Consider the following 27,400-nt stretch of genomic DNA (forward strand, 5'->3'; position numbering starts at 1 on the left):
TTACTTATATAATTTTCTTTTAATTAACAAAGACGTTCGATGTTTAATATAACGTTTTTATATATATATATATATATATAAAACGTTGTGTGTAGGTAAAACTCTGAATCATACTGCTAAAAACAAAAACCGAGGGGCTCGTCTCAGTTTGGGCGGGTTTTCCCTCCATGGTAACGGTTGCTCCGAGCGTTGGTGACGCGCAGTAGTGCACGTTCTGTAACGTTACGTCAAAAAAAAAAAGCGGCACTTTCACGGTTAAGGTAGGTTCTGTTGTTGTTGTTGTTGCTGTTGTTGTTATTACTGACAACAACAACAACTCAATACTTGTGTCTGTTGTACATAAATGAATTAAAAGGGCACGTTGTATATTTCTGTGTAAATTATTAGCTGCATTACAAGACGTTGACGCCGCCGTGATTTTGTAAACTAAGTTAACGTCTGTCTGAAGCATTAGCATTAGCCCTCCTAGCAAACCTGGAGCTCAACTGAGGGAGAAGAAAAAATGGATACAACTAAATGTCAAACTACTCACTAATAATATCAGCGTTGTGTTTGTTTGGTTGTTTGTTTGTTTGTCTGTCTGTCTGTCACAGTTGGCTGTCAACTTTCCAACATGTTGTTCTACACGCAACTCTTCACGTCCAAGCGGGGACCTCTAGCCAAAATTTGGTTAGCAGCGCACTGGGAGAGGAAACTCACCAAGGCTCATGTGTTTGAATGCAACTTGGAGACAACCATCAGAGATATCATTTCTCCACAGGTAATTATTATGAACAGGTGACAACCCTGCACCTGCACCGTGCATGCGATGGGAAATTGTGCACCTGTAGTGTCTTGGTCTTGTCTCGGTCCTGTCGAGCTGGACTCGGTTTTTTTCTCGAGACCATTCAAGACCACAGCTGCAGTGACATCTGCATTTTTTTTTAGCAGCAAATGCCTCTCTGTCACTGGCTCACTTTGTTTTTTTTAATGTAAATCTATAACTTTAAGATGCTTAGAATTGTTCTACAAAAGTGTTTGCTTGTGTCATGATCTGGAAAAACTTGGTTGCACCAGTGTCAAAAGTGGGAAAGACTTAAGCAGGTTCGTCTGTTCAATCATAGCTTCGTTTCATGTAAATATGGTATAGATTTTATATCAAATTATCATTTATTTTTAGCTGAGGAGTAATGTAAATGTCAAGCTACATGATTATTATGAGTACTGGCACAGAATACAGTAATGGTCTTGAAAATGGTCTCACATTGGTTTGATCCTGGTCTTGTCTCGGTCTCGACCCCCTCAAAGTCTTGGTCTGGTCTTGGTCTCGAGTTAGGTTGTCTTGACTACAACATTTCCTGTATGTGCTGTCTGAGAGATGTCTGTGTGATCTTTTGTAGATGAAAATCGGTCTGCGGACTTCCGGTCATCTGCTCCTCGGTGTGGTCAGGATCTACTCAAGAAAAGCAAAGTATCTCCTGGCAGACTGCAATGATGCCCTGGTTAAAATTAAAATGTCATTCAGGCCAGGTAATGCATCTGTTTTTTTGTTTGTTTGTTTTGCAAGCAGTTATGCAAATAGCGGTGACAAACAGCCGCCACAGGGCTTGAAAGCCTGTGGTTACACTGGACTGGCTGAAATGATAATTAAGGCTGTGCAAAGGTAGGGGAGTGACAGCAATGGCTGGGGGATGCTTTTACTGAACAGACAGACAACATTTCAAAATACAATTTGCTTAATGTGTAATTTTAACCATAGAGGCTGTATTTATGTGTATTTTGTGGATGTGAATGTGATGGCTCCTCTTGAATAAATGAGGCAAAAATCGGCACTGTGAAAAAGCACAGTAATGGTTTACACTGCAGAAATCATTTGTCTTTTGCAATCAGATAGGACAATTGTGCTGAAATCAAGTTATTGTTTTCATTTTATGTACAAGGCTGCCAGTTTTTTGTTTTTTTTTAGGTACAATGACAAGTGTTTTTATTCTTATGTTAATGAGTATAGTCTAAAGAACAGAATCATCTTTGCATAGTTCAATACTGTGCAATGATTACAAAGCCTCAACAAAAACTGAATATAATAACCTTAATGAAAAAGAATGTATTACAGGATTCCTGCATTACTGCACTCACTGTTAGGAAATTGTGCCTAACATACTGGTTGATAACTTTTCTGAAGACCAACCACCAGAGGGTGACATACACATTATTACTTAACCAACATTGTATTTTGGAAATGAAGGTCACTGAAGCATCCTCAGAGAAGGGCAGACTCAGAATGTGTTCATACATCTCTGCAGCCAAAAAGTACTTCCAGTTAAACAAACGTAGCATCTCTGAATTCAGTATATCACAATATAATATACTGTAGTGCATGTGCCAAATTAGCTGAACTAAATATGAGTGAGTAAAACCCTGAAGACCTCTATAAATCCAGATGTCTACTCAACATGAGAAACAGCAAACTGTGTCTATATTCCCTTATTTGCCCACTCCAAAGAAATATCAGTGTGTGTTTCTATCATTTCCCTTGTTTTTCTCTCAACCCACCAGGCCAGACAGATTTGCCTGAGGAGGGGCTCGAGGCAACAGTGAAAGCAATTACTTTGATTGAAGATTTCACTCCTTTTGATTCTCAGCTGCCGCCCCTAAGGTACAGTTGTCTCCTATTCCCCATTGCACCGTTGTTTACACGGCAGTTTTCTTTGAGATGAGTCATGTTGGAGTTCAAACACACTTCCAGGTTTATTCACAAACACAGTTGAAATGTTTTTTTTTTATTACAAATGGTCTGTTTTCCTGCTGTGATTAAAACCATATGATGTTATATGATTTGTGAGAATGTAATTTTCTATGACAGTCTTCAATTGTCTCTTTAAGCCTAATTAATAAATGTTGTGTCTGCCTCTACACTGTGTTGTCTTTATACTGGGACGCCAGTAACATAGATGTCGTGGACCACTTTACAATGAATCAGAGTCGGTCAGAGGAAATCACTCTCAAAGAGGATTTTGGAAATGACTTCATGATCCTGGAAGACATCGGTAAGAACCTGCTGCATGATTTTATGTGTTGTTTCTCTTATTTTAGCGACTAACCCTTTGGTACAGCAACTTCAACATACTGTAAATGTATTGCCCAATCCAACAACAAACTGATCCTGATTATTAAGTATTTTCAGTGCAGCTAAAAACCTGATATCTGGACATGAAAGGATAGACTTGTGATCTATTTTATTATTTCAAGGTTTGTGTGTTGAGAGACAAAGCCTCACGTTGTTGGTTTTATTCTTTTCACAGGAATTACTGACAGTCTCTAAAATTTACAACATCATCAACCCTCGACGCTAAAGCTAAATGTATTTGCAGAGCCGCCATTAAATACCAGCACCTTTTCCCCTCCTGTTGTTTTTTCCGATCGTAGCGGAGGAGTCCCCATCACACCAGAGTGGACTGCTGGACATGAGCTTCCACAGCCTGCGTCAACATGGAGACACGTTTGGAGATGAAGATAAAGTATTCGACTTACTTGGTAGGTATTGTAAATTGATTGGTTGGTTCTTACCATATTTTATTTGTGATATTTGACTCATTAACTTTTGTTGATAGTGGACTTGAGCATCATTTTTGGCAAACCAGGCAACCAAGTACCAGTTACCAATCAATAGGCTGTAAAATACCGCATCTGTCAAAACTTTGGTAACACATTTATCACCACTGGGAAGCAGCAGAGATAAGATGTGAAAACAACACTGGCATATCATCATATTTGAAGAGGTGTTATCCAACAGTTCCCTGTCTCTACAAATATCACTTATGAAGCAAGATTATCATTCTTCATCGTCGTTTCAAGTCACTAAAGTCACTAAACGCTCGCCAGTCAGTCACTTATTCTGGAAATTATGCTATGAGAGCAGAGGAAGTTGCAGCCTGACACCTAAACAATGAGCTGGAAGCCATTATCAAGTTCTCTAAAGCAGAGCTGCAATTTTTGGTAATAATTCTGTGTACAGTCTCACTATGAGCAACTCCATTCACATTGTCAAATTGTACACATATTGTCAAGACAACTTCAGAAATCACAAATATGCCAACTTAACAAGGATAAAAGACATTATTATTGTGAAAAAATATCAATTATGTAGGGAAAACTGAGTTTTCTCAGTGTGGGATAATTTAATGTTTGCAAAGATACAATTAAATTAAACAGTGACCCACAAAAAAATCTGAAAAGAAATAAATTGGCTAAACCCAACACATGAAATTTGTTGCTATTTCCGAAAATGTCACAATTCAAAGTGTGAATTCATGAGGGTATCCTGGACTCATCCCAGTTTGCCAGTGGTGTTTGCACTTTGTCAACAGTTTAAAAGGACAACTATCCAATTTCACAAGTTGTCAAGGATTTCCCAAGTGCACCATTAGGTTTGATCTCTGTGAGGCTAATACCCAGTGTCAGGCACTAATTCAGTCTGGCCTTCATGTTCCCTAATGGCCGGTATCCTTTTAAGTGCCTGGCTTCCTCTTAATGAGTTATCAATATCTTTTGAATGACAGTCAAATAGGAAAAGGCTGCTCTCTGCTTTCATTCAATAGAGGAAAAGTCCCTCTTCTGTGATCAAATACTATGATGATTCAGGTCTGTTTTCTGCTTGAGTGACCGACGGTCATTCTTACTGACCCTGTAGACTTCCTGACAAACTCCAGTGGTCGTGCTGAGTCCACCGACCTCATTCCAGAAGAGACGCAAAATGAAATTTCAGAGACACCGGGCAGTCCAGAGAACGATCAACAAGGTGATGAATTATTAATCCTGATGTCTTTTCATCACTTACATCCTGTGTTCACTTTCCACTGAACCTAAAGCACAGCACCAACGGTTACTTACAGTAGTTCAGTGCCTGTATTTTGTACTTTGAATGTAAGTTTATGGTGTGAATGATAGTTTTGACTCTGTGTTTACATTCACAGACGCCGACAGCAGGATGGAGGTGGCGACCCCTCCGCCGGACGAGACCACCCTGCTCGCTAATGAGGAGGAGGCCTTTGCCCTCGAACCTGTGACCATCACTCGTAGGCGCAACAAACACCTCTTACACCGTTGTCCTTTAAAGGGATAGTTCAACATTTTTGGCAAATTGGCCCATTGCCATAATCGCTATAGTCATAGCAGTAGGTTCGTTAATTTTAATTGTCGGTGCAAGCTGTTTTTAGAACGGCGGAGCAGAGCCGTGAGCTGCTCAGAGCTACGCTACGGAGGCTAATGGAATTTCTTGGTTTCCTTCATCAAACTCATCAAATACACAATCCAATAACTCCAAAACGCTCTGGTGGACAAGTTGTGACCTGCACATTCACCACGCTATGAGATAATAACAGAACGTTACCAGACAGAGTTGTTTTAGAGGTAAATACAGAGACTGCTTGCTGAAAAATTGTTCCTGAAGGCAACGCGCATCAGCGGTTTTGCATATATTTACCTCTAAAACAACTCTGTCTGGTAACGTTCTGTTATTATCTCATAGCGTGGTGAATGTGCAGGTCACAACTTGTCCACCAGAGCGTTGTGGAGTTGTTGGATTGTGTATTTGATGAGTTTGATGAAGGAAACCAAGAAATTCCATTAGCCTCCATAGCGTAGCTCTGAGCAGCTCGCGGCTCTGCTCCGCCGTTCTAAAAACAGCTTGCACCGACAATAAAAGGTAACAAACCTACTGCTATGACTATAGGGATTATGGCAATGGGCCAATTTGCCAAAATGTTGAACTATCCCTTTAACTTTCAGATATGCAAAAAAAGCAATTCAAGCATCGTCATTAGAACTAAAAACTTTAAAACTGTTAATATTTCAAACATTTCTCTTGGGGGATTAATAATTGGTCCTACATTAATAGATACTTAAAATATTTTGTGTAAATAATTAGTGACGCAATTACATTTTGACTATATTTGATTTTACACATTAATAGCGAATAATAATCAAGATACCGTGATTATTTCTCTTGACAATAATCTTGCCAAGAAAATCTATAATCGTGACATCACTAGTTTGAATGTAAAGCATAAAAACAAGCAGCTCTGTCACTTTCTACCGTTTCTCTTCAGCCAACTTGGAAACAAGAAAGGGAAAGAGGAAACGCAAGTTGGTTGTGGACCAGACTAAAGAGCTGAGCAACGACTCCATCAGAGAGCAGCTAGCAGACTACTCGGACCTGGTCGGCCCGTTGGACGTGGCCCCTCCGACCGTGGCGGACATGCAGTACATGGAGAGCAAAATTTCGGACAAACTGTTTGTGCAGCCATGTTCCTCTGTTGTAGCTCCACAGATCAAAGAGGTAAAAAAAAAAGAGTCTCTGGTTTATATCATAAAAGAATCAGTAGCAAACGTTACATTTCAGTTACTGCTCTCACTGTTTACATCTCATTCTGTGGTTTCAGCTCTTTGCCGAGACAGTTTTCCATGTGAAGTGTTTTGGTGCTTCTGCCGAGGTCGAGGAGCTGCGCCAGGATGGACAAGAAGGTAGAGATACTCCATATTTTATTTATTTGGTTCATATGACCGAAAGGGAAAGCGGGAGAAGCAAAAGCTTATCTATATTCAGTTAGTGAGGTAATTATTTTATCAATGTGTTTTGAGATCTCACTGTTGGTTTAATCCCATCTTCATCACTGTGGCTTGTGCAGCTCAGAGGGACATGAGCGCCTTCACCGCCGAGAACATCAGCGTCATGGATTCATCGCTCGACACTGAACGGACTCACACTGAGCTGACGGCTCTGGATCAAATGAACAACCAGACTGAGAATTACTCGGAGCAAGTAAGTATCCAGATTTCTGGTGTATAGATGGCAGGCTTGTCACTACTACTACATTTCAGTAGTCGATACCAATACCAGTGAATTTCCATGATTCTCGATACTCATTCAATACCACAATAAAAATAAAAATAAAAAAACAGAACCGATGCACTTCTAAATTCATTATTTTATTTATTTTTTTTTTTAAAACTGTTTCAAATCAAACTTTCTTGTATTTAACTGCGCCACTGTGCTTCAACAACTCCTCAACCTGCACAGAATTTAAAGGGTAACTATGCAAGTCCGTTCGCTTTTCCGCTGTTTTGGTTACGCTCCTCTCTCAGCCATGTGCATCTGTTGACAACAAAGCCGGCGAAAAATCAATAAATGGAGTGGTGGATAACGTTACATACTGTAACATATACGATGTTACGACGTGTGTGTTTGTGTAGTTTTAACCGTCTTAAACAAAAGATTACGGGTTACGGAGCGCGTTTGTGTCTCGGAGTGCAGAGACGAGAGCTGGGACACCGGGGCGGCGGCCGAGTAACTACACTGACGTTGGTTTTCAGCCGTGAGACACCAGGTGAAGACAGAGAGCCGCCGTTCTCACTCGTAACAAGTCACAAGTCATGTAGTTAATGATCACCATTACTCCGGAGCTTTTTAATTAAGGTAAAAATGTAGCATAGCCACGGGAGAAATCCTGCTTAGTTCCTCTTTAAAACAGTAAATATAGCTCAACAAAAACAGAAAGGCATGTAGTCAGTACTCGTTTCTTTCCTTTCTATTCTCCTTTATTTATTCAGGGAAGGTCAATTGAGAGCGAGCTCTCTTTTTCAATGACGCCCTGATTACAAAAAACACACAATTATACAATTTACAAATTCATCAAGGTCATGATCCACAATTGCATACAATTACATACATACATACATACATACATACATATATACAATTTCCTTCAAGTCCTTAAACAAGAGAACTGTTTTAACATGCAAAAATTATACAATTTGTTTCATTTTTCACGTTTGTTTTCACTCTGGTCCAAACGCCACACCACTGTAGATAGATAGAGCTCAGACTTGTGGCGCAGTTGGAGCGGAAGGGTAAGGTTGTATATCTGATATTCACAGTACTGATAAAAGCAGGTACCGACGTATTTTTATCGGTTCTCGTGACAACCCTAGTATACGGTAGATGGTGTGTATGTTAAAATTGTAATTTTTCATGATGATGCTCCACCATGTTGATGCTATTATCTTTGCTGTGTGTTCGTCAGGAGGAAAACAGGTCAGATTTCACTCATCCAGACCTCCCATCAGAAGACTCCATGTTTGTCCATCCATCCTACGTGCAGCCGGAGACTCAGTCAACTTCCATCCTCACTCAGGTGCTTTTAAAACACACACACATACACAGATAAATAGAAATGGAAACAGGGCAGGGAACCAAACTCTGTCAGACTCCACATCTCACCGGCCTTTTTCTCGGGGATGAAAGTGAACTAATAATGGACGGTTATCTGTGAGAAGGGGCCGGTAACAGTCGACAAGCGTTTGACAGATGGCGGGTGTTAATTTCACATGCTGCCTCGGAGCCGTGCCCAGCATCCCAAAGTGAATTATAGTCCCTTTTTTTTCCTTTTTTTTTAATTTATATAACCTGCAGTCTGTGGTGAACAGCCAGGACGCTGCAGAGAAAAGGATGACCAGACGAGCACAAAAGCTTCTCTACACTCTTCAAGTAAGAACCTAAAAATAGATTTTGCACATTTACTACCACTCTATCTCACATGTAAAGTGTGCTGATTCAGAGCAACGTGTTTGCAAAGCCTGACACAGGGACAGGGATTTAAAGATGAGAAAGCCAGGACAGGATTAGGGATGATTCTGGGAAATTAAATTTGAGTGTGTATGTGTGTATGTGTGTGTGTTTGTGTGTGTGTGTGTGTGTGTGTGTGTCAGAGCCAGAGCCATGGCGACAATGACACCACGTTCAGCCTGCAGGCTCTGTGTGACGGGGGGAGTCGCTCACACGCTGCAGCCACTTTCCTCTGTCTGCTCGTCCTCAAGAAACAGCAAGCCGTCCGTCTGCACCAGAGCGCTCCCTACCAGGACGTCTTCGCCACGCCAGGACCCAAGTTCTACAATTAGTAAAAAAAAAAAACACAAATATCAGACACAGACAGAGTTTTCATTCATGAGCTGAGGTCCGACTGACAGTAGCAGTGTTAAGAATAAGCAGTGGTAAGTGTTTGTTAAAAACACAAACTTGAAGATACAGTATGTCACGTGTTTGTACCAGGGTGTGAGCAGGTCCTGAAAAGACTAAAATATATATATACACCACCCTCAAGATAAAGGACCATAAAAGGTATTAATAAATAGTTCATGAATTTGATTCACTGTTTTCTTGTTTTGTTCGTTCATCAGTTCAAATCTCAATTATCAATTTACTGTCATAAATGACTCAAAAAAGTATCATTAAAGTACTTTTACCGTACGTTTTGTACTCAAATACCTTAAGATTTTGCAAAAAAAAAAACAGTGATACGATTAATTGATGATCAAAAAGAGTTGCCATCCTCATTCAGGTTCCAGTGGAGTTGATTTGATTTATTATATCATCAGGGAAAATAGGTTACTGCAGTTTTTCTGTGGGATTAAAAAGCATAAAATTTGGAGAACCTGTAAAAAAAAAAACCTGTGTACTAAAAGTTGTAAATATTAAAACATGAATATTTGTGCCTGTTCTCTGCATTTCTCGTTTGTGAGGAAGAGGAGCTCGTCGATGAGAAAACATTTCATCAAATCTGAATATTTTAAAGATTTTTTGAAATAGTTAATTTTTTATATGTATACTTGTATTTTATTTTATGGAGCTTTTTTCTTGAGGTGTTTTAGGACTGTTTACGTGTTTTACTACTATTTATTCCAACTGTTGTTCCTTGTTGTGTTTGATACACGAGAGAAAAAAAAGTTGACGTTTAATAAATAAATGTTTAAAAATAATCACTTTAAAGTGCAGATATTATTGACATTACATCATTAACACATTTAACATTGTTCCTGTGTTTTCAAGGAGGGAAATAGATAGTTTCATCTTGTTGACTGACGCTTCACTAGATTTGTTTACACTTGGAAAGCAGATTGAATGTCAATGAGGCATTTTAACATATGTTAGACCAGTGGTTTTCAAAGTGGGGTTGGGGTCCCCAACTTTTTTCTAGAAGTTTTCTATATTATTATTATTATTTATAACACTTATATAATTAGAAATTTGACCACTTTTTTTTTTAAAGAAGTTTTACCAGTTTCTTCTAGGATTTTCTGTTTTCCAGAAAGTTCTCTACAATATTTCCAAAAACATTGACTAAAAAAGTAATGTCCTTCAGTCTCATAACAAATATTTGTGTATTTGCTTCAGAATTTTGTCCAATGGGCGTCCGTGGTCTGATTCGTGTCAATTTAGGGGTCCTTGAGTTTGAGAACCACTGTGTTAGACAGTAAATACAGTAGTGCCACTAATGTTAAATTAGCCAGTGATTACAGTCTTGTACTGTAAATGTATATTCATTCACAAATTGCTTTTATCACAGGTCTGTGAAGTTACTCCCATTTCCCACTTTGTTCTTGGAGTTCACAGCTGAGTTGTTATAGTTAATATCAGCTCTGAAGTTATTGAGAAAATATTCTGTCCATTGTGGATTGTATAAAAATGTGTTTCTATATCACATAGGGACAAACTTTGCTCTGCGTGGCCTGCACTAGTCTCTGCACATCCATCATCCTCATCATCCGAGGTGTTGTACAAGGTGTACCGCTGCAGCTCAGCCCTGAAGAAGAGGAGGCTCTAACTAACCCATCAGACATGATTATACCCGTCATGAAAAAGAAAAAAAAACGCCTTCAGTTTCCCCACTCATGCACTCAGCTCCTCTGTTAAATGTAGCTTTCTATTCTCTCCTCTCCTCTACTCCACTGTCACTTTAAGAGGCACCGATGCAGCAGACGCAGTTGCCTCATTTCATCTCCGTGCTCCACGGCTGCAGGATGGACTCTCAGCATCAGCACCATCTCCTCCTCCTGCTGCTGCGGCCACCACTACCACCAACACCAACACCAACACATCAACAACAACCACCATCATCTTCATCATCATCATCATCAGGGACTGTTGCAGCGACCATCCAGTCCGGAGGGAACCGAGGCTTCTCTGCGGTGCTCAGCTCCCACCTGCCGGCATGGTAAAGCGTTTCCTACAGGCGCTGTTAATGCGGGATGTGTCGGTGTTTTTGTGTGTGTGTCCGTTTGGAGACTCGGTGGTGGTATCCTTGTATGTAGGACACAGCAGGGAATGATAACTGTTAGTCAGCTGTTATAAGATCAGAGGAGGAGACCGGGCTGCGGTGGCTTTTCTTTCTTTCTTTCTTTCTTTCTTTTTTTTTTAATTTAATGAGAAGTATCTGCCGGGGCGTTACAGTATAGGTGTCCTGTTTGTGGAGCATGCAAAAACAATGGTGAGACTTTTTCAGCATCATCATCATCATCCTCCCTCCTCCTCCTCCTCAGCATCATCATCATCATCACATCAGACCTTTCTTTCTGCTTATCTAACAACCACTAATGAAAAGCTCTGCCGCCGCCGTCAGTAGGCTTATTATTATTATTAATGGGCGAAGCGCTTCATCCTCCAGACTCTTTATTTCCACGTCTATCTAAACGCTGCTTGAAGTTCAGTTTCATCCACCTGCTGTGCTGTGTGATGCCCGCCTCCACACTGGGGGAAAAAAAAAAACACACATCGATACTCACACTTACGTAACATGGCGTATTTCTCACCGATAACACACACGCCACTTGTTGCACAGACCAAAGGAAAGCGAGACGAGCCGCCGCCGCCGCCGCTTCGGTGTCCTAGAATTTAAATATAGATCCCAAAAAAGATGTGATGTGATGTGATGCTTCCGTTTGAGTTTTTTTAGTTGTGATTTTCAATTATCAGCTGAGTTGTGTATTCGTGTGTGTGTGTGTTTGTGTAGTACAGTAGCTATATTTCAGGCCTGAATCAGCACCAGCAGGTTTCCCAGAGCTGCAGGGACTTATGAAGAAAAAAACAGCAGAACATTTTGTCCCCATCCTGGATTTATGGTGTTAATACCGAGCTGAGAATATCCTGATACTGAGAGGAGGAGATCATCATCTCAAACATCCAGGGTTTTTTTTGTTTGTTTTTTTTACTTTACTTTACTTTTCAGGCAAGAACTGAGGTCAAGTTTGAGAGTTTTGACACTTTAGTTTGAAGTGTGCAATTAAAACTTTATACATGATGAATATTTTACAGGCTAATTCTGGTGTGTAGACTGAGATTTGATAGATGTTCGGTAGGTCATGAAATTATGAATGAATAAAGCACAAGGGCTGTGTGCAGAGGTCATAAAAAGCATTTTTTTTATTTTATTTTAAATGTATGTATATCATAATTCTGAGTGCATTAGTGTGGAGCCATGAGTGAACTCGCTAAGTCCTATGTTTTATTTACAGTAACATAATTTATGCATCATGTAGAGAAAAGCCTGGAGGAGCCAATTAAAAATCCTGGTGCTAAAATCCTGGTTTTAACACAGTTTCTCATTTAAACCATAAAACATTTCTGTACAGTTATAAATTAACTTTCTATGAAAAAGCTTCAACATTTAGTTGGAATAAAATCACAACAGAGTTTGTATCATATGACTTTACATGGCATAAGACTTTACATTTTGATAGTTTAACGTGCAGGATAATTCTCCCTGTGTCTGTGCAGCTTTATATACATTGTTAAATTGACAAAATAAAAAGTCAACTACAGGACTCGGAGCCAAGTCTGAGCTGAACAAAGTGACACTGTACATGTAGGACAAGGACAGTGAAGTGCTGAACAAAGTCAAAACCTAATGTACAGAAAGTGAGTGAAACCTAAAAGATCCTGGACTCCAGAGAGACGAGAGCATTTGGAAACATCTGATACTGATACTGAAATACTTCTATGTTTACGTGACAGGTAATAAACATTAAATTATTAATTTCATAGAGAGGCCATGGATTTACTGTAGTACGCTGAAGATAAAAGCAGAATACCTCAGTCAAAGTGATATCCATGTTACTTATGAGTGAACATTGCTGCTGAGCAAATTTACATTTTGGGAATTATTACTATGTTTCATCGTTGATCTCTCCTAATGAGAGGGTTAAATTTTGGAGACGGCCACTCGCAGATCATCTTCCCAAAAGACACGATCCGTAGGCATCTAAAGATAAGGGAGGAACATTTATTTGCATGGTTTTATTTTTAATTTTAACTACTACTTTTATCTTTTTAAAGATTCCCCCTGAGGAGTTTGCTTTTGGTTATAAAAGAGTCTCATATTAATGTGGATGAATCTACGTTACCCACACTTGTTAATGGGTCCATTTTCGATAAATATATCATTTTGTCTTTATTGTTATTTTAATATTATTATTTAGTGGTTGGCTCGCCCAGCATTTCCTAGTTTCGGTTTCCCAGACACTGCCCGGCGGGTCATGGGAATAACGCCGCCGGATCGGTATCTGATCGTCTTTGAACCTCCGACTTTCGTTATTGATTAATGAAAACATTCTTGGCAAATGCTTTTGCTTTTGTCTGTCTTGCACTGGTCCAAGAATTCTGCCATGCGCTCGGAGGCTCATAGGAAATGTAGTGTGAAAACACCTCGTAGTCCCTTTAATAAATTACAGCTAAAATGCAGTATTTCTAATCATTCTCAAATGTTATTTGATTTCTGCAAATCATCTCACGACCCCACTCTCGGTGCCTTGCGACCCACCGGGGGGTCCCGACCAGTGATGGGAATAACGGCGTTAAAATAAACGGCGTTTTAACGGCGTTATTTTTTTCAGTAACGAGTAATCTAACTAATTACTATTTCCACCGTTACAACGCCGTTACCGTTACCGACAATTAAATGAGGCGCGTTACAAACTACTCAGTGAAGCCGTTGTCCTCCGACTTGGCTCATCTCAGACACAGAAGCTGCTAAACTGTTTTTCTTTTTCCTTCTCTCCTTTGGTGAGGGGAGGGGGGAGGAGGGAGGGACGAGACAACCACATAGTGATGCTGATTGGTTGAGGCAGAGTAAGGTTTCATGCTAAGCCAATCAGAGGCAGTGTTCAGTTTGTACACAAACCACACACGCACGCAGTTTAGCCTCACACACACAAACTAGCAGAGGGAAGCTGCCGAGATCGGAGGGAAAGTACAGACACTACTTTAATCTCCTTGAGGTAAAAGACAAGAACATGTGAGGTGTAGCTACATTATGTCCCGGAGCGAAGTGTTTGTCCTGAGCTTCTGCTCACCTGACTCTGTGCAGCTTCCTCATTAAATCCAAACAGTCCGACACAGCGACGCACTGCTCCTTTAAACTCTAAAGTCTCTGCAGCTCATCAGCCCGGAACTCTTCCAGAGCAGGTACAGCGCAGCGTTGTGACCTCAACCATGGTTGATGAGAGCAGAAATGTTGTTGTTGTAGTGAAAATGGGCGAGCTCGTGAAGACGCGAATTTACACAAAGTCAAAACGAGCGAGAAATCGCGTATCTCGCGTTTGGTCGCGCGCCACAACTCGAGCGAAAAAAAAGCGTTCCTCGTGTTTGGTGGGAAGCCCCTTGTGGGTCTTCCCACCAAACACGATGAAATAGACGAAGACGCGATGGTCCCGTCGCCCAAAAAAAATCCCGTGTATTGCGTCGCAAAAAAAAAAAGTCGCGTCTACCGCGTCGCCCGCCTAATCGCGTCTCGCGCCTAATTGCGTCTTTGCGTTACGGCCTTTTACACCGCGGACGTAACGAATAAACGGTGACGGTGTGAACGAACAACATAGAACAGGACCAGACGTGGCGTTGTTTCCTCTTTTCACCGACAGCTCCACTCTCCCTTACTTACACTAACTACTGTTATTGTTGAGGCCAGAGAATTGTTGGATTTGTAGTTTTTGACCAATCACAGGTTGTGCTCTTTCTTTTTTGTGATTTTCCCGGTTCACACATGTATTTTTTTTTAGGGGCAAATGCGAGACTAAAATTATTTAAGACTTGAACACAATAATTCAACAAATTTAAGACATTTTAAGACCTAAAATTTAGATTTTCAAATTTTAGATTTTTTAAGACCCCGCGGATACCCTGTTATTTCATATAAAAGATTAAGTGCATACATATTTAATGATGCTGTGTATTATATATTATATATTTAAGACCATCTTTGAATTTTCTAATAAATGTAATACTTTTTAAGGCCTTAATTGTAGATACATGAATTTAAGACTTTTTAAGGATCCGCGGATACCCTGAGAAGTTGTGTGCTCGCAGCAGGACAGATAATCAGATGGATAATCGGTAAAGTTAATAATTTCACTTAATGTGGCCATGAATAAATTAATTTCGATGTTTCCTGTTATTGTTGCCCAAACGCAAATCTTGAATAGGTCTCCACTGTTTTCACATTTAAAAAGGTCTTTGTTGTCTTTGTACAGAGACAATATGAGATTTGCTTGTAGGCAGCCACAGCACTTAAAAAACCCACTGTAACCTATTTTCATAGGCACACCAGCCTCGCTTTCAATAAAACACACACTCGCATTCCATAATTGCGATCAGTGAAATATATGAAAACAATAAAATACAATTTAAAAATGCCCTTGGAAAGAAAAAGTAACGCAATAGTTACTTTCCCTGGTAACTAGTTACTATTATAGTGAAGTAGTGGAGTTACTAACTCAGTTACTTTTTGGAAGAAGTAATTAGTAACTATAACTAATTACTTTTTAAAAGTAACGTTCCCAACACTGGTCCCGACCCACACTTTGGGAACCCCCGGTCCAAGAGACCAGAAAATTTCATTTACTGAACACCACAAATCACTTTTTCATAACAGTTGTTTCATCCTGGTCATTTCTGAAGGTCACTGTGTCCTGAATGAGCAGCGTTTTCATTTCATTAAACCCACAGGAACCCACTCTGCTCCATCAGCATCACTAATGGGACAGGTAACGACCCCGGTGACCTCTCTCGACCACGACCACGACGACCACCAACCAAAAAAGCGTCCAGTCTCCGGTCTTTTTGTGTGTTTTTGCCTCTTTGACCCCGGTTAACGTGAGCGTGTTTTCTGGTGTTTATCTGCAGCTCTGCAGACGCGAGGACACGGCTCAGAGAGAGGCAGCTGCACCGGCTGTGAACTCACTGTGTCTCCTTTGTGTCTGCACAGAAAGAAGCCTTTATCTGCTGCAGGCCTAGACTATTTCTTTTTTTATCAGGCTGCTGTCACTGAGTCCCAGTGAAGAAGCAAATAATGACCACACGCTGCAGACTGAAAGATGCACTGAGCGATGTGATGTGGATCAGAGTCTTTTTTCTTTTTTTTTTATGGATGGCAGGGTTTTTGTTTTTTGTTTTTTTTTACATCTTTAAATATTAGTAATTTCAGATTGTCGCCGGCTGACTTCCTGTTGTCATGCCTGTTTGTTTCAGTGCAGCTGTGATGGCTCCTAGCGTCCTTCTCTAGAGACGACAGCACAGAGGTTGGAGGACACGTCCACATCAATGTCTCTCACTCCGAGTCGAAAGCCGTCCTCAGGTCAGCGCAGGTAATGTTGCCTCCTTGTTACACCTTTATTAGGAATAAAAAATCCTACAGACAACAATATATACAATACAATACAACCACAGATAGACAAGACAACTAACAACCAAACAAATCAAACAGACAAAAACAAAACTAATGTTAATGTTAAGGCATCCTAGATTAAGGGAACATACTCAAAGCAGAGTATTAGACACAATAGTAAGTATTATGGTTAAAGGCAGTCATATTAAAAGCTATAAGGTATTGTAGAGAGATAAGAGGAGGATGTGGATCAGATATTTGCAGTTAAATTGTTCTGATTTGAAGGAGCTTAAACATGAAGGCTTTCTTAGCAGTGGATTTAGCCATGACTAGAACAAAACAAAACAAAAACAAGTGCTGTGTTGAGTGTCAGAGACGATAACTGGTGGAAAAAGGAGTCAGGAACTGTTTCAGGCAGGTAATCTGATGGAGAGATGTTGCAGGGACCCCCGACTAAATACAGTATATTGTATAAAATTGTGTTTTATATATAAAACTGGGCCTACAGGGCCATGTACTGTGTAATCGTACCTGATGAGAGGTTAGGGGTATTCTCTGTTGAACGTATTTGGTTCTCTCTGACGCACTTGTCTATCTTTTGAGGTGTGTGTAAGTTCTTCGAGCTTGAAACGAAAAAATATATTTTAAAAATTGTCTGATTAACAAAAAATACTGTGACTCCGCCCTGCAGTGAACACAATAGTTGGATCGAGCACGCACATCCAAAGTATTGCACGTGCAGGACTAACAAACAAGTAGACTTTTGGAAAAAAGGGTGAAGTCGGCACACTGTCGTAGCTCCTCAAATGTTTATTATAGGCTAAGAGGATCAACGTTTTCATCACATAGATCTTTGTCAGGATAAAGGACAAAGAAGACACCTTGCTCATATAGGTAATTAATAGGTTAAAGACATACACATCAGTAAGTTACAATACAATCTGAGGCTGTTATTGGGAAATGAAGGTGGGGAACTGAGAAACTGCAGTACCTCCACGAAGAGGTTTTTTTTTGTTTGTTTGTTTTTTATTAATTTACTTTTTATTCGTTTTCTTTCAGTAACATACACATATGCGCCAACTGGGCGCCAAACATATAACGTAATATAACATAACATGACAAGGGGAGGATTTGGGTATTAAGTAAAATATAAGCATATCATACATAAAAACATAAAAATGCTGCTTGGAAATAGGAGAAAACATTTTCTATTAAAGGGTTTGAACTTATCTTTGCCATCTATATGAAATCCGGTCTTACAGTTGACACATTGGTGAGACATTTTGACTAGTTTTCTACAAAAATCTCAGTTTGGTTCCTTAGTTTATATGTAATTCTCTCCATAATATATATATTATAAATTATATCAGTCCACTCATTTATTGTTGGTTTGTCTTTCTTAGGCCAAAGACCTCTGTTTTAAGGTAATAAGAATGTATAATACATTTATGAATGAACTGTAACCAATGTTCTTGTCTCATTATAGAAGGAGTGGCTATATGTGGAGCTTATCATAGTCTGTTAATAAATTAATAATAAACCGACCTGAGTCACATATTTGCTTCTCGGTTAATTGGTTTACCCGTGTCTCTCCCTTGAAGGCGCTCAGTGGGCACAGGTGGCGGTGGCGGCGGCGGCGGTGGTGGGCGATACTCCAGTGACACGTCCAGCACTCACACCTACCCTGGTCGGGGTCGAGCGGTGGAGAGCAGCCCCACGGCCCGGACCTACCCCAGCACACCCAGGTAAAGAGATTATAACATCATGTTCAGATTCTTTCTACGACTACATGTAGATTGGGAAGAACAACTTTATGCAAACTAAAAAACCTCCCAAAGCATCAGAGGAGCAGAATCAACAAACCGCTGATTCAATGTCAACAAAGGCCGACTTTTATAGGCTTCACTACAGGTTGATTAAAGAGCTGTGTGTGTGTGTTTGGTTGGTGTGCGTTCAGCTGCACCGGTGTTATCAAAGATGTTAATAAAAATGCAATATTTCATTAATTACAGCTGTTTTACGAGCGACTCCTTGTTTACTGCAGTTTAGCTCGCTGCCCTCAGGGCCTCGTAACAACAGCAGCTTGATCTGGCTCATTTGTCTCTATTGTACAGACACAGCTCCACCTCCCCACCCAGCCTGAAAGACACACAAAAGAGGGATGTGCTCATATTACTTGTAGTTGTTTTTATGGCTTTTTCTTTCTTTCTTTTTTTGCCTTTATGGTCATATTTCATCTCTCTGTGATCATTTTACGTCTCTTCATTTTCATGTTTCATGTATTGAGTCCCTGTTTTGTGTCTCTGTGTGATTGTTTCATGTTTTTTAATTGAGCTCTCTAACTTAAGCCGGTGCATATTCTCATTTGCCCAGGTCATAGTATTTCAAAGGAGGTTAAATGGAAAGCAACTGGACTTAGATATTTGTCTAGGAAGACGTTTCACCTCTCATGAAGCCTCTTGGATGAGAGGTGAAACGTCTTCCTATATAGCTAAGTCCAGTTGCTTTCGATTTAACCTCCTTTGAAAAAAAAAAAAAAAAAGCTCTCTAACTTGTTTTTCTTGTCTTAACCACACTCTCAGGTTTCAGTTCTCACGTGTGATTAGGAGAAGCACTTTGTGTAAATTAACCCTCGGTAACCCCTTTAATTTACAGGCCGTTAATTACGTAGTAATGTCAAGAAATAGCCTAGAAATAACGGCCAATTTCATAGTAATGTCATGTTTTTCGTAAAGGCAAAAGACTACACATGCTTTTCATGCTTTGAATTTTTTGGGAAAGGACAGGATTTGTTATTTCTTGGCTATATTTCTCAACATTACTCTGAAATTGACCATTATTTCTTTGCTATTTCTAGACATTATGATGCAATTACATGCTATTTCTTGACATTATCATGTATTTAACAGCCTGTAAATTAAAGGGTTACTGAACTCCTTTTTTTTAATGCACCAGGCGCCAGGCGAAGCACACAGCCTGTAGTGACAACCATGGGATCAGGCCCCCGACCCCGGAGCAATACCTCACCCCCCTGCAGCAGAAGGAGGTGTGTATACGACACCTGCGAGCCCGGCTGAGGGAGAACGTGGAGCGACTCCAACACAGGTAAAAACAACATGTACAGTAAACAATGTTGGCAATGGCCAAACTGACCCATTGCCATAATCCCTATAGTCATAGCAGTAGGTTCATTACCTTTAACTCTTTGACTGCCAAAGACGAGTTATCTCGTCTTAGCGTTTTTTTAATGGCAACGCCATGTTGAATGTCTTGCCCTACTCCTCTGTGAAGATCAGACTTGTATCATCAAAATAAAGTGCAGAAAAACACATTTGGATTGAGAGATATAAAAACTATAGCGTGTTTTTCCCCCCTCACGGAGCGGAGCGGGTGTCTGACTGCAGCGCCGCCGCTCCGTGACACTCTGGCCGCCGGTGAGAGCTTAGGGGGCGGCGGCGGGGCTCATGGCGGCTCGGCAGCTCCGTGCAGCTCCGTGATACAAAGCACAAACGTTAGTAACAACAACCCCGTCGATCGCTCGTCGTTAGTCATCAAGAGCGTTTGGAAAGTCGCCAGATTTTGCGAGAAATCACTCAGATAGCAGCTTGAAAATCCCCGATCTAGTGTGGATGAGGAACGGACGGCGCCGGCGAACGTGACGAGGAGAGCTATGGTGTCTGTCTGTTGTGAGCGCACATGTCTGTGGCTGTGGGTTCATGGGGCGTCAGCCAGAGCTGCTGTGTGTGTGTGTGTGTGTGTGTGTGTGTAGATGTGTGTGTGAGACAGAGAGAGTGAGTGAGACCGCTGCCTGCTGACCAGAGGAAGCTGGATCTGATCTAAAGCGCCGTGTTTCGGCTACAAAAACCTGTCGAACTGATCCGCGCGCGCGCGCACACACACACACACACGCACACGTATGCACACGTATGCACACGTATGCACACGTCACGTACGCACACACACTAAAAAAAAGAAAATAAAAAGTTGTAACTCAAAGAAAAGAAGGAAAAAAGGCTGCAGTAGTGTGTGTCAGTAGCTAAATATTTTGTCTATTGTCATCAAAAGTCATTTGTCAGTGTTGATTTAGTTGTTGTTTACAAGAGAACAACTGTACAGATGTTGAGGCATCACTAAAGCAAAATATAAAGGAGCCAATTGTACTGGTTCACCTGAAAATGACAGCCGACACAAAAACCTCTTTTTCTCAAGATTTTGGTGCCAAAATGGCATTTTGGGCTAAAGTAACCTATATTCAACCGCCAATTTCACAAGACTGGAACAAGATAGAAACAAACAGTTTTTTTTTCTGGAAACTAGAGACCCTCTTCTTTCCTTTGATGGGTTGAATGTGTATGTAGTAACAGTACATAATATATGGTGGGTCTAAGGAAATCAGTCAAAAAGCTGGAAAATGCCTGGCAAGCTGGAGGAAGCTGCTGTGAGAATGGCTGGCAGTCAAAGAGTTAATTGTCGGTGCAAGCTATTTTTAGAACGGTGGAGCAGAGCCGTGAGCTGCTCAGAGCTACGCTACGGAGGCTCATGGCATTTCTTGGTTTCCCTCATCAAACTCATCAAATACACAATCCAGCAACTCCAAAATGCTATAATAACAGAACGTTACCAGACAGAGTTCTTTTTGAGGCAAATGTTTGCTGAAAAACTGTCCTCCACAGGAACGCGCATCAGTGGTTTTGCATGAATTTCCCTCTAAAACAACTCTGTCTGGTAACGTTCTGTTATTATCTCATAGCCTGGTGAATGTGCAGGTCACAACTTGTCCACCAGAGCGTTTTGGAGTTGTTGGATTGTGTATTTGATGAGTTTGATGAGGGAAACCAAGAAATCCCATTAGCCTCCGTAGCGTGGCTCTGAGCAGCTCGCGGCTCTGCTCCGCCGTTCTAAAAATAGCTTGCACCGACAATTAAAGGTAACGAACCTACTGCTATGACTATAGGGATTATGGCAATGGGCCAATTTGCCAAAATGTTGAACTATCCCTTTAACGTCATGTGTGTATGCAAAGGTGGTGTTGAGCCCTGTCTGTTTATATATTATTCTATTCTATTCGTAGAGACTGTGAAATAGACGAGTTGAGGAGTCAGCTATACCGGATGCAGGAGGACTGGATCGAGGAGGAGTGCCACCGGGTCGAGGCGCAGCTGGCGCTCAAGGAGGCGCGCAAGGAGATCCAGCACCTGCAGGAGGTGGTGGAGTCGGTGAGGTCCAACCTTGGTGCTGGTGGCGAACAAGACCCCCACAACCACAACCACAAGCCATACTCAGGCCTGCAGGCAGCGCGGCCGGGGGGGAAGTCTCGCTCCTGCGGCTGCTCGCCGGCCAGCACGCTGAGCCGCAGCGCCACCTTCACCCGGCTGAGCAGCGAGGCCCTGCAGCTGGAGCGCAGCAGCCCCAGCCACCACCACACTCCAGAGGTGAGCGCAAAGAATCAGAATCAGAATCAGAAAACCTTTATTGATCCCCTGCAAAAAGCAATGGAAATTTTTCTTAGACGTGTGCATTAAAGAAACATAAGTTCAGAAAAACACAATTTAACATAACATAAAACAAACAACAAATAGATACAGAATGACACAGGTAAATACAGAATAAAACCTTAAAGGGATACGCTCCAACATTTTTTTTTTTTCTTGCCTCACTCATGACCAGCAGATAGACACCATCCTTTCGACTGTGCGTGCAGTAACAAGTTTCCGTTTGGAGTTGCTGAAGAGTTCCTCTGATGACTTTAGGTGGAGGCAGACTAACACTACCTATACACTATCAGCGTTTGAGCTAAGCTAATTACGGGCGATACGGCTCTATCTCCCTTGTTACTGCACGCACAGTCGAAAGGATGGTGTCTATCTGCTGGTCATGGACTCCGGAGTGAGGCAAGACACGAAAAAAAGATGTTGGCGTATCCCTTTAAAAGATTTCATAGTGAGTTGTTGATGATGTTGACGGCGGATGAGATCAATGATTTTTTCACTAAGTTTGTCTTTGCTAACCCTGTAGCAACGGCCTGAGGGAAGAAGTTGGAAAGAAGTTGTGGAGTGGGTGTGAGGGGTTGTGTTGGTGGCTTGACTGCCTGACCTGTGCGTGCAGGTCTGAGAGGGAGGACTCAGGACTGTGTGGTGCCTGTTATTTTGGGTCCATGGGATTGGTCCGACTTCCGATTAGTTCGACCTTAGCCTCGTAAACCAGCCTCTCGCCCAAATGCATTTCATATCATTTCTCGGGAGAGTCTGGCCTCATCCCCCCTCTAAGCACTGGTTTGGGTGCTGACCAGCACCAACTCCTTGCTGGGCCAGAACTAAGAACCGGTTCTTCCAAGGGCTGGCAGCAGGGTTACCTTAGCAACAAGACCAGCGCTAAGATATACAGACACGTTATCGCTACGTATTAAGTTTGTTTATCGATGTAAACACAGTTGAAGCTAACTAGCTGAGCTACAGGCAGTGGCTAACAGCAGCTAGCGCTCATATCAAAACATATCGTCTTCGAAACGTAGTTGCCGGTCGCGGCGATTACGGCGAAGACAGCATCTTTTTCGTTCTTTTTTTCCAGCCGGGTTTAGAGTTATCGTTAATTAAAAGCCTAGTCTGCTTCCACGTCGGGTCCAGTGTTCAACACCCGCAGGTCAGACCGGGTTTTAATGTTCAGGTCCGTTTATAACTGTAGCAGCAGCAGAGACAGGAGCAGCTCCTGGATGGGGAGCGTGGCTCTGACTTCTGATCAGTGGAAAAGCAAAGTGGTTCTTTGGAGGCACCAGAGTTGAACCAGTTAAGCACCGAACCAGCACTGGAACCAGTTTGGTGGAAAAGAGGTAATAGTTCGAACTGGACTAGTTAGCCTTAGTCCAACTCTCCATTCCTACCGTTCACCATGCATTTGTATACTTATTCATATAGGCTCCACCTGTCAATAAGACACACGTGGAAGAAGCATACCAGTCAAGTATCCCGTTTTGGCCGGGAAAGTCCCATATTTTACCCTTCTTTCCCGCCATACTGTATTTGATGATGCGTAACAATTTGGTTTTGTCCTTGACAGAAAGAAAAGTCGCCTCGCCCCGCAGCAGGACAGACACACCTCCTCCTGGAAGCCGCGCTCCTGTCCGAGCAGCAGCTTCCCCTACCGCCGCCACACGCTCACCTCCGCGCGCCGCTCACCGTGCCGCGCTCCTCCTCCACCTACGAGCGGCTGTGCAGCGGCGGCACCGTGCTGCCGATGTCGCACTCCTGCCACACGCTCAGTAGCAGCAGCTGCAGGTGCACGGGACACGCCTACGTCCCGCACCACCACCTGTTCCTGCACCTACCTCAGGAGGAGGCCCCGGCGGCGGCGGCGGCGGCCCCGACCGTCTCCGTCACAGACCCGATCCCCACGCCGTCTCCTCCTCCTCCTCCTCCTGCAGCAGCGACGGTGACGGCGCCGGAGAAGAAGCCGGATGTGCGCTCGCAGGCCTGCAGCCCCACCATGACCTGGCTGTGCGAGGAGGAGAGCGTCGCCGAGGAGCTCAGCATCATTTCTTTAACCACGGCGACGGACATCGTCACTCCCTCGGAGCCGCATCCGCCGCCGCCGTCCTCTTTACCTCCGGCGTCGCCTCCTCCTGAGAGTTTATTCATCTTAGAGCCGCCGCTGCTCTCGGACAACAAACCAGAGGACGTCGTCACGCCGCGGCCTCACACCTGCCAGCCGCACGCCGTGAGGCAGGAGGCCACGGTGCTGGAGATCGACGACGACGACGATGACGACGCAGACGAAGGAGCCGCCGCCGACGGCCGCTCGCCGCCGCTGTGCCACTGGAGCCGCTACTTCCTCGTCGACCTGCTGGCTCTGGCCATGCCGGTGGTGCCGACCGTGGCGTGGCTGTGTCGAGGCGCGCCGCGCGACGTCCTGCCGGTGTACCACATCGGGTCGCTGCTGCGCGGCTGCTGCGCCGTCGCTCTCCACTCGCTGCGCCGCCAGGGCGCCGGCGGCCGAGGACCGCGGCCCACCAGCATGAACGGAACAACAACAATCTGACTTTTTTTTTTTTTTTTACCCAACAACTTTCAGACAACAACCTCCCGACCTGTGTAGACGCAGCCACGCGCTGATGTGTTGGATGTTTCTCCGCTTTAAAAAGATTTTTTGGTAGCTGTTTAATTTACAGGCCGTTAAAGGGGAATTGCCGTTTTTTAAAATCTGGACCTTATTTCTAGCATAAAATACGATTATTTACTCACCCAGATAACTTTGTCATTACAAGTCGTTCCGACGAAATTAGCTCCAGCCGAGAGCCGCGTATATCCGTATAATGGAGTCTACAGGGCAGCAGAATGCAGCCTCTAAATAACACATTATCCGCTGCGAAACTCGTTCATTTCACCAATATTTAGTTATGATAGGCTAGTGCTATTCCCCTCTGAGTCCGGGGTTAGCTGTTATCAACATCCGGGGTCTGTAGGTTGACCTACTGACCTCTGACCTGGATGATGTCATCTCTGAGCGTGGCACGGCTTGTTGCTACTGCTAATGCTACGGTTCGTTTCTGCAGTTTCCAAGTTGTCGAAACAAAATGAGCAGCTGGACAAAGTTCAGCTTCCACAGGTTTACTCTCCTCAACCTGGACTCACTAAAGCTCCGGCTAGTTGAGATAAAAATGGACCCGAATGCCGAAGCGGAATGATTATTATCAGAATGAGCCGGGCAGCATAACAAAATATTGGTGAAATGAACAAGTTTCTCTGCAGATAATGTGTTATTTAGAGGCTGCATTGCGCTGCCCTGTAGACTCCATTATACGGATATACGCGGCTCTCAGCTGGAGCTAATTTCGTCGGAATGACTTGAAATGACACCAAAGTTATCTGGGTGAGTTAGCGATCGTATTTTATGCTAGAAATAAGGTCCAGATTGTAAAAAAAAAACTGCAATTCCCCATTAATTACGTGATAATGTCAAGAAATAACGGTCAATTTCATAGTAATTTTGAGAAATGTAGCCAAGAAATAACGATTGATTGCGTAGAAACAGCCCAGAAGTAACGGTCAATTGCAGCGACTTGGTGGAGAAAAATTCTGGCCTTTCCCAAAAAATTCAAAGCATGAAAAGCATGTGTAGTCTTTTGCCTTGATGAAAAACATGACATTACTATGGAATTGACCGTTATTTCTTGACATTATCACGTTATTAGCGGCCTGTAAATTAAAGGGGTTACCGATTTTTTTTAGATTTTACACAACGCCCTTGTGATTTCGTGGTCATGCCTTGCATTATTAGAGAACAAAAGGATTAGTTGTGCATTATGAAATACTTTAAGTACTCAGATATACTTACTGCTAATGCCTGCAGTTTCAGTGGTTTTCTCTTTATTGCAATTTGCATGTTGGGGTCGGGTTTCTCCTGCTTGAATTAAAATAAAGGCCCAAACTGGATTAATCTGGGCTAAAATATTCAGTTTATCCAAAAAAAAAAAAGAAGAAAAAAAGTGAATGCTTCTCTATTTTTATCATCATGTTCTAAAAGAAAATTATAGGAAATTGATTTACTTCTTTAGCATCAATAACATCCTCCCCAACCAATAAATAAATAAATTACTTAACATGACTTACAGAAACAGTTCATAGATTTACAGAGCACACCGAGCGTATAGGCAAAGTGGATTTTCATTTTGCACTTCCACCCTTGACACTATGTTTTAAAGCTGTTCAGACTTTGACCTTGTGAAAAGTAGATCATATAGTATTCTAGTACTCAGGTGCAGAACAGACAGATCATTGATATTTTACCAATGGGAGTTAAAAACAAAACAAAACAAAACAAACAAACTGTATAGACATTAAACTGAAACATGGACACTAGTTTTGTTTGTTTGTTTTGGAAATAAAGAACAATACAGATCTGCAGTTTGTTTTGTATAGAGTCGTATACTGACATGAAGGAGATGATGATGTTGAGAGAAATACAAGGCGCTGTGCTTCTATGTTTTCAGCAGGTCAGCCATTTGTTGCAGTTTGGATCTAAAAATAAAGCCTTGAGGTGGGTGTATGTGTGTGTGTGTGTGTGTGTGTGTGTGTGTGTGTGTGTGTGTGTGTGTGTGCGTGCAGGACATTAATATGGACCAGATTTCCAGGCCACGACAGGAGAGATGAGATTCAACATGCAGTGTAGTGTAGTTTATGATCCAGAAGCAGAGCAGTGTTTTGTTTTACTGGATTTGTGAAGAAAATGTCTTTTGATACTGTGATATATTTTCAAATTTTACATGACACACACAAAAAGATCTTTGCACAGTTGAGGCGTTCAGACTATATATACAGTATATACTGTATACAGTATATATATAAAACACTTGAAGAGTTTGGGTTATAATAAAGGATGTACATACAGTTAAGTGTCATAATAATAACATCAAGTGGCTCTTTTTGTGTGTGTGCGTCGACTGAAATGACGGCTCATTTGTAACTCTGATGTACAGTGTGTATATGGTTACCAATGTCAGCCTTATTATGCAAAAAAAAAAAGAAAAAAAAGCAATGTTTTTAGCTTTCAGGGATCTTTCCAGTGAGGTTTTACTAGTTCAGTCGACAATTCAGCTTCGCGCAGAACAGCTGTTGATGTAAAAAAAAAAAAAAAAAAAAAACTACATTAATAAAATACCAGTGTCATCCATCTGTGGTTCGAAGGCAGCACATATTCTAGCATTTGAACTTCACACTATAGTTTCTTATTTTCAATTATTGGTTTCCGGAGTGACTACTACGATTGATCCTACTTTGGAGTTTGTATCTGCTTGATGTCACCTCTCTCTCCTTCTACTTCTTCTCTTAGTTATTGCATAGCCTGGACGTGTGAAACTTAGACTTTCCATCAGCCTGTACTGAACTGAAGACGCAAAGGAACCGAATCAGTGCAACTGCACAAGTGAACTGAATATTGCAAAA

At 42.0% G+C, this 27,400-nt stretch overlaps 2 protein-coding genes across 2 annotated transcripts; both read left to right on the plus strand.

The window, feature by feature from the left end:
* Window positions 1–190: 190 nt before the first annotated feature.
* Window positions 191–9,181, plus strand: rad21l1 (RAD21 cohesin complex component like 1). The gene is made up of 15 exons (XM_085782814.1): window positions 191–260; window positions 594–760; window positions 1,380–1,509; window positions 2,536–2,635; window positions 2,923–3,026; window positions 3,406–3,513; window positions 4,670–4,777; window positions 4,953–5,054; window positions 6,087–6,316; window positions 6,420–6,501; window positions 6,666–6,799; window positions 8,061–8,171; window positions 8,450–8,524; window positions 8,746–9,054; window positions 9,144–9,181. The coding sequence occupies exons 2-14, from the start codon at window positions 614–616 to the stop codon at window positions 8,932–8,934; spliced, it is 1,620 nt and encodes a 539-aa protein (XP_085638940.1). The 5' UTR covers window positions 191–260; window positions 594–613; the 3' UTR covers window positions 8,935–9,054; window positions 9,144–9,181.
* A 1,585-nt stretch (window positions 9,182–10,766) lies between these two features.
* snpha (syntaphilin a) lies at window positions 10,767–26,527 on the plus strand. Its single transcript, XM_085783156.1, has 7 exons — window positions 10,767–11,027; window positions 16,331–16,446; window positions 18,068–18,211; window positions 19,422–19,571; window positions 21,538–21,898; window positions 23,520–24,608; window positions 25,688–26,527. The coding sequence occupies exons 2-6, from the start codon at window positions 16,403–16,405 to the stop codon at window positions 24,495–24,497; spliced, it is 1,677 nt and encodes a 558-aa protein (XP_085639282.1). The 5' UTR covers window positions 10,767–11,027; window positions 16,331–16,402; the 3' UTR covers window positions 24,498–24,608; window positions 25,688–26,527.
* The last annotated feature ends 873 nt before the right edge of the window (window positions 26,528–27,400 follow it).

This window comes from Trachurus japonicus, chromosome 7 (genome assembly GCF_045865225.1).
Source record: "Trachurus japonicus isolate A0001 chromosome 7, Traja_1.0".
NCBI classification, from domain to species: Eukaryota; Metazoa; Chordata; class Actinopteri; order Carangiformes; family Carangidae; genus Trachurus; species Trachurus japonicus.